This window comes from Coffea arabica, chromosome 10c (assembly GCF_036785885.1).
Source record: "Coffea arabica cultivar ET-39 chromosome 10c, Coffea Arabica ET-39 HiFi, whole genome shotgun sequence".
Lineage (NCBI taxonomy): Eukaryota > Viridiplantae > Streptophyta > Magnoliopsida > Gentianales > Rubiaceae > Coffea > Coffea arabica.
In genome coordinates, this window is record NC_092329.1 from 828,641 (window position 1) to 840,509 (window position 11,869).

Sequence of the window (11,869 nt, forward strand, 5' to 3'; positions counted from 1 at the left end):
AGTTTTTTTTCTTTGTTTGCAGCAGATAGATGGCTTTTCAGATCTGAAGAACCATGTCAGAACACAAATTTTCATAATAAAAGCACAAGTTCAGGTAAAATTCCGCGTCCTGCTGCCAGCAGGAGGAAAATGCTTTTCATTTCATTTTCTTTACCATAGAATTAGTTAGTTGATCCCTTTTTTTTTTCCGGTGTCCCCGAGGAAGTTAAACTGGACAGGAATGCAAAAGGGCGCTTGTTTCTCAAATGCCACTTGTGTTTGCAACTTTGCAAGAGAGTACTTGAAAATGCTTTCGGTTCATTTTACCACTGTAGCATTAAACAGGTTGCTTGTTTTTCACATAGCAGTCAGCGGCCAAGCAATCACTATAGACTAGATGATTGGTTCGACCCGTGGAAGACGACAAGTATTCATTGAAAGAATATTTACAGGGTTAAACAACATTGGAGCTATCAATTGCAACACACACACACACAATGAATGGCATTTATGTTACACATTTCTAAAGAATAGGGAAGCACTTTTGGCAGCACAAGCACACGATTGATTCCCGCAAAGTGTGCCACACTGCTCAGAAGAGCTTTGATATTACACGGCAGGAAGTCCAGAATGCTGCTGAGGCAGCCTTCAGAATCGCTGGGTTTTGGTATATGCTGGCGAATAACAAACACAACGACAATAACATCAGAATTGAGGCAGTGACAGAGACAAACCAAACAGTATTAAGCAAAAAAATACCAATTGCTTACCCAATGGCTGTAGCTCCCCAGGATGCCACATTGTAGATAACTTTGCTCCCATCCCAAGCCTTCCGAAGTTTTCCTTTTTTCTTTTTTACAGAAAATGTCTTGCAAAGGGCTGAAACAAAATGCTCAAAGATTTTATCACCTATACTAGCATAGCATCTAAGCAACTACTGGAACTCAAAGACACAAGTGAACCGTCATATTCTGCAGTTCTCAAGAGAGTAGTCTTGCTTTCATCCAAGATTAAAGGAAAAAGATGACACACGGAGCAGCTTACCATCCTGAAGTTGGTTTGGAGTCAACTCCTGCAAGTACAAACACAAGACATTACTATGGGGACGAGATGGGAAAAAAATATTCTTTTCCTTTTTGGGGAACCGCATGCAGCTTGGGCTTCTTTCTTTCTTCTACTCCTTCACCACCTTGTACTTTTTCTTTAGCTTTGGGAAGAGAACCCACAGGGGGGGGTTGTGTGTTGGGGCAGAGAAATGGATAAATGAATTAAGATAGCACACAATGCACTATTCAAGCACCTAAACCTTCTTTGCCTCAAATGTGTACCTCATTGTCCATTCACAGTTCACACAGCAGGAAAAGGACTAAATGCAGAAACAAAATTTCCTTAATCGAAAATAAAATGCTACATTCTGTTTCTGTGGTTACAAAAAGGAATGATGCAGCTTAGCCTCTTGAATGGACTGTTGCTTTATACTAATATTATAACCACTAAAAAGTGCATAACATAAACTTAAGACAATGCTCCTAGAACGTCAATCCTTATAGATTAGCAAAGCCAAACAGAAGACCCTAAAATACAAGCAACAAGTATATACTAATCAATGGTTGAATTTAGTGAATACCATCAATAATCACGAAATATGGAAAAATAATAATAAATCTTTAAGAAAAAAGAAGCAAATGAACGGACAAAAAAATATACAAGGAAAACAAAACGGATCAAGATTTAAAGGCAACATTGAGACTTTATCTACCTTTGTCTGTTTAAGAGACAGCAAATATGCAGCCATGAAACATGCTATACCATCCACAATATCCTCTTGCCTAACCAAAACATAGTCTTCTTGATCTAACTCGGAATTTCCACCTTCCCACAGATCATTCTCATTGACCATGTCCCACGAAGTACCTTCTTCTGCATCAAACAAATTAGACTTCACATCATTCCCATTTCATTGGCAAAATCTTTTGTTTTTGGGGGAGGGAGGAGGGGGGAGAGAGTACAACAAAAATATCTACAGAGTGATAGTGCTGCTTAAGGTCTATGTAATTGACTTGAATTTTCAAATATGCACAGAAGTCCTTAAACAAAAAAAAAAAATTTGCCATCCTTGACAGCTTCTCAAGCGTCTAAGAAAAACAAGAATATTGGCTAAATAGAAGCTTTTAAATGTAGAATAGCAGAATTTAAGTCCCGCATCTTGCCACTGCTCACCCAAAAAAAAGAAAAAACCAAAGGACAAGATACCTATATCTTGCCACTGCTCACCAAATACTATGTATCTATTTACAATGTTATGCATCCCAAAAAATTCACACACAAAAAGTCTTTGAAAACATACCAGCTATGTTTTGTGGAACTGATGCCTGCGCATTCTCAAGCTTTTCGAGGAAATCAGTACATTCAACTCTTGATTTGATAAGATCGCACCACTGCAAGTGAGAAAGAAATGACGACATCAATAACATCGCCATATAAAAATCATTACAATAAGCACAATCAGATGTGCCTTCAACATGTTTGCACTGTAGGATCTCAAAACTGTAAGATGTTCACAAGCATATTCATATTTGGCCTTCTCAGATAACCAAAACAAGCAGTAATTGGTACAACCATTCTAGCTACCCTTGCATAGACTTAATAGAATCGCCAGGAGTTCAACATATTCCAACTGACTTGTTTCCTTTTCTGGTTACCCACATTTCAATTGACCCTCCTCCAAAAGAATGTCTTTTGAGTTCCCTACTTGCACTCTATTATATCCTTAAGCTAAGCTAAGCTATCTCATTCTAAACATCGTCAATCACCATGTCTCCTAACTTCAGCTACTTCCCGTACTCTTCGAGATTTCCATCAAACTTCTAAAATTCAGTACTCTTCGAGGTCTCCATCAAACTTCTAAAATTCAGTACAATTAACATCACTTTTCAGACTGTGTTATTCCACTCCGCATACTCCAGCCTAGCATAATTTCACTCACTTAGCTCGGACTACACATACATACATACATGAAGAATTTCTGAAGTTCAAAATTCTCCAGCAAAATTTACATCTCTTCCCAGCTCAACAAAATTTAAACTTCAAAACCTTGTGACTTAACTCATTGACCTAATTCCGTTTGTCAGGAGATTTCACCTGAAAATCAACAAAATTCACAACTTTTTTTTTTTGCGCTTCAAAACTACGGCTCTTTCCAGCTCAACGATCAGACAACTGGAGAGAATTCAGCTACGCAATCTATCATACGACTTCAATTCGACAAGATATTCCTAAAAAACCAGCTGAAAAAAAAAAGCAACAAAATTACAACTTTGTCCTCAAAACTACCTCGGAGGTCTCTTTATCCCGGCTAGGAGAGGGCGACGAGCTTCCTCCGGCGGGCCCATCGTCATCGATTTCATAATGGTGACTAGCTGGTTCATCATGGTCGACATCATCATCGTCTTCTTCGTCGATACAACCGGCAGTGCTGAGCAATTGGAGAGCTCTTTGGCACTCTCCGAGCACAGCTTCTAGGGTTTTCCTCTTGACCCGAACCCGATCCCGATCTGAATTCATCCTCTCTAATTGGAGGATCGCCTTTTCACCCGCCGCCGTCACCACCTGCTCCACTTCCATTCCCTCTAATTTAGAAAAGAATACCCAAAAAAGGAAAGGAAAGGAAAGTAGATTGAGTAATTATAATAGTAAATCGTAGAAGTGCTTTTTTTTTTTTTTTTGCGGGTGTTTTTGAAGTGAAAATTAAGCGGAAAAAAAGAAAAAACCTCCGTCAAGTTGAGTTGTGCTTTGTAATTTTGTCTCAGGAAATTGGTTGTTGATAGTGGTCCATCATGATGATATATGAGAGATTGGAGGGGGGACGGGGAGGCCTCTGATGTTGAATGAATGATTAGTTTTGGATGGGTGGCGCGAGAGACGGCTGCGTTTCGTTTGGGTTTCGTAAAGGTACTGGGAAACTTTCTTTTGCTTTTGTGTGATAAATGTGGATTAATTGGTCCCGTCCTGTCAGCTGGAAATAATTTTTTAAGAAAAACAAAAAGGGATCTTATTGACGACCTGATGTACCTTAAAAAAAAAAAAAAGATTTAATTGCATGTTTTGTTATTACAGTGAATTACTTATCACCTATTTTTTAAAATAAATCCTATCTAAAAAATTTAATGTTAATTAATTTAAATATTATATTTTTGTTAACAAATGCATCCAAATATATTAACATCTGAATTTATTAAATTTAAATACTGATATTAAATTTAAGTACTGAATTACACTGTCAAACAGAGCCACTCTACCTTTTTTTGGTGTAAATAATTAAGTGCATGCGTGTTGAAAATCCAATTTTACCGCATGTTTATAAATCAAAATCAAGTGCTTGCCACGTAATTTCTTGAAATTGTTTCTCCATGTTTATAAACTCGAATCCATCCAATTAACTTTTGCGATTTCTAGAGCAAATCTACTGTCACCTCATGCTTATCAATTCAACTAGAATACTAGTACTCGCTCCGAAACTTCTCTGTTTCAATCGTATAATTTTTAATTTCATGAACAACACTCTCATAATTTTCAATTGTTTAATAAGATTATCGTATATGTGATTGTGGATTTCCATGAGCAAAGTTATGGTATAGTTATTTTTTTCTATTAAATTTCCATAAGTTTTTTTTTTTATTATTTCTCATAGTTTCCATCGTTATGTTATCGTTTGTATATGTGCATGTTTGTTTTTTTCTTTCTGCTGTTAAATTTTAAAAGTCATGCTACCTTTCACACAGTCGTGGTTCTATTAAAAAATTTTCTAAGTCGAAGGATTTTTTTTTGTTGTTTTAACGACAAAGTAAAAAATCTTAAATTCAAAACATTTTACTTAGAATCGTTTGACATCTAACCCAAACTCTCCTCTCATTCTATTACTTACATCATGCTTGGCACTCAAGACTCGCGAAGACGGGCTCTTTCAACGAGTTAAAAGGTCAGTTCACGTCTTTGAAGAGCGTGGAATTTTAGCTGCATATTCTTTTACGCCTCCTGTTTCAGATTCTGGGTAAATTACCAGCTTTCTCCTTCAGCCGGAAGCGAAATGCTGGTTCTTTCAGCGTCGTTCAGCAGAATTTCCGGCTCATCTGATAATCCAAATTCCAAACTTTCCTTCGCACATAGCTCCACTTCCCGGAAGTCGTTTACACTTAAATGAACAAAGCCCTCATCTTTTTCACATCCAAGATTCTAAAAAGGTCTCATTTCATCAAATCTTCCCGCAAATTATTCTCATCCACACCAATTCAAATTCAAGCAGCCCACCCTCAAAACCTCACTCTCACAGCATGCATTACACTTCTTCAATCCTGTGCAGATCAAAGCGACCTCGGAGGAGGCAAACAACTCCATGCCCATATGCTCATAACTGGTTTTTTTCACTCCTCCCCACTCTCCGCCACCAGCCTAATCAACATGTATTCGAAGTGCTCTATTTCCATATCAGATGCATTGTCTATTTTTCTGGCCTCGCCCCATTGCCAAAATGTGTATGCTTATAATGCTATTATTGCTGGATTCATTTCCCATGACTTGCCTAATAAAGTTCTTGAATTTTACTTTAACATGCGGATGGTTGGTTTAATTCCTGATAAGTTTACTTTCCCTTGTCTAATTAAGGCTTGTTGTCATGCCATGGATGTTGAAAAGATTCATGCTTTGGTTTTTAAACTTGGGTTGGAGTTTGATTTGTATGTAGGTAGCGCATTGGTGCATGGCTATTTGAGAGTTGGGTTGTTGTCGAGTGAGGCATTAAAGGTGTTTGATGAATTGCCTGAGAGAGATGACGTTGTAATTTGGAATGCCATGATTAATGGGTTTGCTCAGCTTGGGGAGATTGACAAGCCATTGGGAATTTTTAGGAGGATGGTTGAGAACAGGGTTGTTCCGAATAGATTTAGTGTTACGGGGATTTTATCAGTTCTTGCTGTGGCTGGGGAGATTTATAACGGACGAGTGATACATGGATTCGTGATAAAAATGGGGTATGATTCAGGGGTTGCTGTGGCAAATGCATTGATTGATATGTACGGTAAGTGCAAGTTTGTCATGGATGCTTCCAAGGTTTTTGATTCCACACTGGAGAAGGATATATTTTCCTGGAACTCGATCATATGTGTTCATGGACAATGTGGTGAGCATGAAGAAACTTTGAGGCAGCTTGAGAACATGCTGCACGCTGGTGTTCAGCCTGATTTGGTGACTGTTGCTAGTGTCCTTCCTGCTTGCGCTCATCTCACAGCATTAATGCGTGGTAGAGAGATTCATAGGTACGTGATTGTGTATGGACTAGGGGGTGTTTATGGAGGGCATAATAATATCTACATCAACAATGCTGTTATGGACATGTATGCAAAATGTGGTAGTCTAAGGGAGGCTCGCTTGGTTTTTGATAAGATGAGCCATAGAGATGTTGCCTCATGGAACATTATGATTATGGGTTATGGCATGCATGGATTTGGCAATGAGGCCTTAGATATGTTTCACATTATGTCTAAGACAGAATTAAAGCCTGATGAAGTCACCTTTGTCGGGGTTTTGTCAGCTTGTAGCCATGCAGGTTTTGTGACTTGGGGGCGTGAATATCTTGCAAGCATGCAGCCAAAGTATGGCGTCTTTCCGACTATTGAACATTACGCTTGTGTGATTGATATGCTTGGTCGAGCTGGGCAGCTTGAGGAAGCTTATGAACTGCTATCGACAATGCCTTATGAGGCCAACCCTGTTGTATGGAGGGCATTTTTGGCTGCATCTCAGCTGCATGGTAATTCTGATCTGGCCGAGGTTGCTGCACATCAAATATTTGAACTTGAACCAGAGCATTGTGGAAGTTATGTTATGTTGTCGAACATTTATGGAGCATCAGGTAGATATGATGAGGTTTTTGGTTTGAGGCATACTATGAGGCAACAAGATGTGAAGAAAATCCCAGGTTGCAGTTGGATTGAACTCAGTAATGGGGTCCATGTATTTGTTACACGTGATCAGAATCATCCAGAAGGAATTGAAATCTATGCTGGATTAGGTTCACTGACTGCTTGCTTATGTGAGAATGGCTATCGACCTAGTCTCTTAGAAGCCACTGTGTAAAAGTTTGAGTTTTTTTTTCCTCCGGGCTGGCCCAACAATATTGTTAGTTGATGGACTTTGAGTCCCAAACATCCTGAATGAGTTGTTTTGCATAAGATTGGAAATCATACGAAGGATGATGAATTTGGTCCTCTGCAACCAAAAAGGTGCTGGTTTTAACAGTTTTGATAGTTGGTTTGGAAAAGAAAGTGTATGGGTTTGCTGCAACAGGATTGCATATGGATTTGTGTTGACTGCACACCACATGCGGATTTACATTTCCATGGTGAGAGCTCAAGCACACATTCTCAATCTGATTAATTGGTGTGTTTCGTAGATTTTGCTATCTCAATTGCTAAGAAATTTTGTTTTGGAGAGTTTATTTTCTTTTTTGTGGATTGTTGTTTGTTGTTGACAAAATGCACATGTCACCTTTTCTCTTTGTTGGCAAAGTGGCTCAACATATGATTATTTTGATTGATGAATAGTATCTTCTTCTTGATGTTTTTTGTATCTGGATCCTTGGGCTGCTCAGAAACTGTAAATCATGCATACATATCTATTAATCTAGTCCGTCCACCTGGGGATTGCCCCTGACCTAAGTTTATATTTAAACAGTATGATCAGAATATCAGCCTGTCAAAAAGAGATAAGTGATTTGGCTGAAAAAGGAACAATAAAACAGTCATTAGAATCTGTGGATGATTCAACTGAAAGCTTACTCTTTGCTGCTTATGGATTACCTTTAAGTGAAGAGGTCTATCTTAATAGTATGATTTTTGCTGGATGGCATTGCTGATGTAGGACAGTTTTTCAGGAGGCAACCTTCTTTCCCCGTAAATAAACATAAGGTTAAGGCGGGGAGCATGCGAATAGATAAAATTTCTTCTGACAATAAGTGAACCACATCCCAACTAATGTTATGTATTATTCCTGGTTGAATAATTTCCCTGACTAATTTTTGAATCATATTGGTTTTGAAGTAGCTACTTGTTGGAATATGAGGCTTCTTCCAATTATAAGACAGAGGTCCCTTTCTCAGCCACCAACTGAAGGCCTACAATTGATCATCTCTTTAGTATATAAGACATGGAATTGCCTTCAATGTACAAGTTCCAGAGTGGTCATTTATGAGGAATTTATTCCTGTGCCTCGAGGCATCCCTGGAGAAAAAGATGACAGTAGGTTTTTTTGGATAATGACATGAATTTGGACTCAGAGGAGGAACTCATCATCACAGGATGGCCAAGTTTCCAGCGGCACCATTGCTTCAAAGTGCCACAATTCTGTGTCAAGGCATGACATGCCAATGATGCTGTGTATTCACTGATGTTACTTCATCAAGGGAAGCACAGGGAGAGGGCAAGGAGATGGGGCAGATTATTTATGAGAGGTGCTGATGCTGTGTAGTGCTTATACAGAGGGTGTTATTTCCCATTCTGCTGCGAGCTCCGAATTTCTACAGCTAGGGGGACATTTATGGGAAGGTGCAACCTACTGGTACCCGTGTGCCTGAAGGGTGTGAGTTCAGTGTTTCTTCAATTTGAAGATAGAAACCTTGACAGGATAGGTAAGTCGTGTCGTTTCTCAGAACATGTAATTTTGCTGTCATGTTCATCAAGTCACCAATTTGTTTCATTTTCATTCAGGAAAGCCTGACCTTCTCAGTAGGTCTTAACCCTACAGCAACCATACTCAACTCAGAATTCAAATGAGTGCTGCTGTGCTTGTTTAAGGAACAATAGGAGAATCAAAACCCTTACCAGAAAGAAACAAACATGACACAACAAAAAGAGGAACAGTGCAAGATGGAAAAGAATATTGAAGTGGCCCTCGATGTCTCCTTCATAAAAGGACATGACCAATGAAACATCAAACAATGATAGAACTTGATATGTTTGGTGATTTAAATTGTGTAGTTTCGTGCATAAATTTCGGACTCCGCAGGTTGGATAGCCATTATTTGGTCAAAAATTGTTTGTTTGCATCACAAACAGTTCAATACACTTTTTTATCTCATATACATCAAATTACAAAAAGTATTGCAGTAATTATTTCAAATAATAACCTCCTATCCAAACACAATTATTGTGAGAACTCGAACATAAGCCAAATCAAGATCTTGAATTTTTTGTTAGTTGCTTGACAATCTATCTGGGAACCGTGATCAAAGTTCTAAAGCCAATATCCGTGTACAGCTAAATGTTGTCTGCTATTGGATATTAATCTGTACGTAACGTGATTCACTGTCGGTTGATTTTCAAGAATTTCATTTGACAAAAATTGCACCGTGTTTGGATTGCTATTTTTTAGAATTTTTGTCAAATAAAAAGGGTGATTAAAAATTATTCTCAAGAGAAACGTAAAAATTTTTTGATTGAAAACTACAATATCCAAACACCATTTTTAGAATCAGTCCCCTCTCCCTTTAGATTTTCAGAGACATTCTTGCAGCAGCATTAGATCTTACAAACCCAAAATAAACCCTTTTTCATGATACAAAATTTGTGTGTCAGGTATTTTTCATTCTTTTGACACAATTCTTCTTCACTTTCCACACTTTTTCAGCACTGGCACGTGCTGCCATAGTCCTTGACCGCTGAGTCCAAACTTTGAGGCAGTCTGAAATCTTTTCTGCAACAAAGTCACGGAGAAGTGATAAGTGATAGCTCACATGGCAACTGGCCAAGCTGCTGCTGTTCCACCACCGTTTTCTTTAGATAAAGCCAGCTTGTCCTCACCATATGTAGGTCACCTTGCACGGACCATTGTCTTTCTGAAACTCGTACTATAACTTTTCTGAGTCTTGTGCTGCCAGCAACTTACTCGAAACTAGGCATGTAATCGAGCCGTATATTCGAGCTCAACTCGATCTATAAATAACTTGGCTCGAGCTCGATCGAGTCGAAAAATCTCAAACTCGAGTTTGACTCGAGAAAATCTTTAAAAGCTCGAGACTCGACTCGATAAGGCTCGACCTTTAGTCAAATTTTATCGAGTCGAGTAATCAAACTTTTTGACTCGATACCTTACTTGTAATACATATATATTATTTAAATTATATGGCTCGACGAGCTACTCGTGAACTCACAAGCTACAAAATTCTGACTCGAATTCAACTCGAATGTGTACTCGAATAGCTCGAGACTCGGCTCGAATTCGATCAAATCGAGTTCAAGCCAAGCCATTGACCAAGCTACTCACGTGCAGCTCGACTCGCTTACATCCCTATTCGAAACCACCTTGCCAACACAGTTTTAGGTTAGTAAAGACAGACCACTTTTTCATAAAGTGGGGAGCGTTTGATTCTCGTTACTACCTTGTTAGTGAATGGCGTGTTTTAACCCTTGCTGTTGGTGGTAACTGAAATCATTCAACATTTTTTTTTTACCAAAAAGAGATGCTCATTTATACCCTTCACTGAAAACTCAAAAATAAAAAACTTGTAGTACTAGCTTTTTTTAATAGAGACATACTTGAACACTAGGAAGTTCATCATGTTAGCTGCATTTAAAAGGTTAGAATTTTAAAGTGTAAATTACCTTTTTTATCCTCCTGTAATTTGGTTCTTTATCACATAGCTTCCTATTGTTTAAAAATCTATATATAATCTCTTCGTGATTTGGATTAAAATGTTACTGTTAGTTTTCTCATTAAAATTAACGATCAATAGTAAAAAGTCAAAATCAAACTAATGAATTGACAAATTCACCCTTTCACTGCCTTTTTTTTCTTCTTCTCTCTCTTTCTCAATCTCTCTCTTTGGGAAGAAAATGATTTTGAAAACCTATACTCTAATTGACAAAATCTTAATTTTTTTTCCAAATGCGAAAAAGATGGAAGAGAAATATAAAATAAATAAATAAGAAACAAAAAATAGTAGGGAAATATAAAACAAATAAATATGAAACAAAAATACCAAATCTTTTACTACAAATATCATTATAGGTTTTTAAACCAAATCTTTAATTTCAATTTCTTCTTTTTATGTTTGGAGGAAAAAAAGAAGCAATTAAAGGGTAAATTTGTTAATTTATTAGTTTAACATTGACCGTTAAATTTAATGGAAAAATTAACTGTGATACTTTGACTTAAATCACAAGGAGGTTACATATATGTTTTTTAAACTGTATGAGGTTATGTGATAAATCATAGGCGACTAAAAGGTGATTTATCCAATTTTAAACCATAAACATATCACAGCATCATCAATAATTTTTTATCCCCAGGAAAAATTCTTTGTAGGCCAAAAAGGTGGGAAGACCAGTACATTATTGATGCTGAGCAACATTTGCATCTCTTTTTTAGCCGGATGCTGATCATATTACAGTAGTATTATTCTCCACTGTCCACAGCACTGTAATGTAACTTTTTACATATGAATGCTGCTCCATTCAAAGTCGGAATTTTAACAATCATGCTTGCTGGGCTGCTGGGAGCGTCAGGTCAACGAGGGTGTTTGTGATGGATGTTTCATGAGTAATCCAGTAATTGGACCAAAACATGAATGATGAACCCTTTGAAAGTTTTAAATGCTTTATGAATACTATTATGAACATTTGAATTTTGAGAGAAGGGGGGGGGGGGGGGGGGGGGGGGGGGAGAGGAGGAGGGGGGTTGGGAGCATGCTTCTCTGGACATTATGACAAAGAAATCCGGATAAGTCTTTCTTGACATGGACAATAATGCTATCAGTGAATGGCGCCGAGACTAGTATCCCATCCATGGAATTGAGATGCATTTCTTCCAAAAAGGGTTGACCTATTTTTTTATTGTTGCA

At 37.9% G+C, this 11,869-nt stretch overlaps 2 protein-coding genes across 4 annotated transcripts; one reads left to right on the forward strand and one right to left on the reverse strand.

The window, feature by feature from the left end:
* Positions 1-380: 380 nt before the first annotated feature.
* Positions 381-3,978, reverse strand: LOC113714442 (uncharacterized). 2 transcript variants are annotated; one of them, XM_027238272.2, is made up of 7 exons: positions 3,750-3,978; positions 3,313-3,588; positions 2,327-2,417; positions 1,739-1,899; positions 1,024-1,051; positions 750-858; positions 381-653 (listed from the first exon to the last, which is right to left on the reverse strand). In XM_027238272.2, exons 2-7 carry the CDS (start codon positions 3,541-3,543, stop codon positions 572-574), a joined length of 702 nt encoding a protein of 233 aa, XP_027094073.2. In that variant the 5' UTR covers positions 3,544-3,588; positions 3,750-3,978; the 3' UTR covers positions 381-571. The 2 variants fall into 2 exon arrangements, with proteins under 2 accessions (XP_027094073.2, XP_027094071.2); XM_027238270.2 differs by having other exon boundaries at positions 3,313-3,608; positions 3,750-3,977.
* Positions 3,979-4,898: 920 nt separating this feature from the next.
* On the forward strand, positions 4,899-9,140 carry LOC113714441 (pentatricopeptide repeat-containing protein At3g14730-like). Of its 2 annotated transcripts, none has more exons than XM_072069690.1 (3): positions 4,899-7,375; positions 8,073-8,659; positions 8,739-9,140. In XM_072069690.1, the coding sequence occupies exon 1, from the start codon at positions 5,176-5,178 to the stop codon at positions 7,108-7,110; it is 1,935 nt and encodes a 644-aa protein (XP_071925791.1). In that variant the 5' UTR covers positions 4,899-5,175; the 3' UTR covers positions 7,111-7,375; positions 8,073-8,659; positions 8,739-9,140. The 2 variants fall into 2 exon arrangements, with proteins under 2 accessions (XP_071925791.1, XP_071925790.1); XM_072069689.1 differs by having other exon boundaries at positions 8,076-8,659.
* Positions 9,141-11,869: the final 2,729 nt, after the last annotated feature.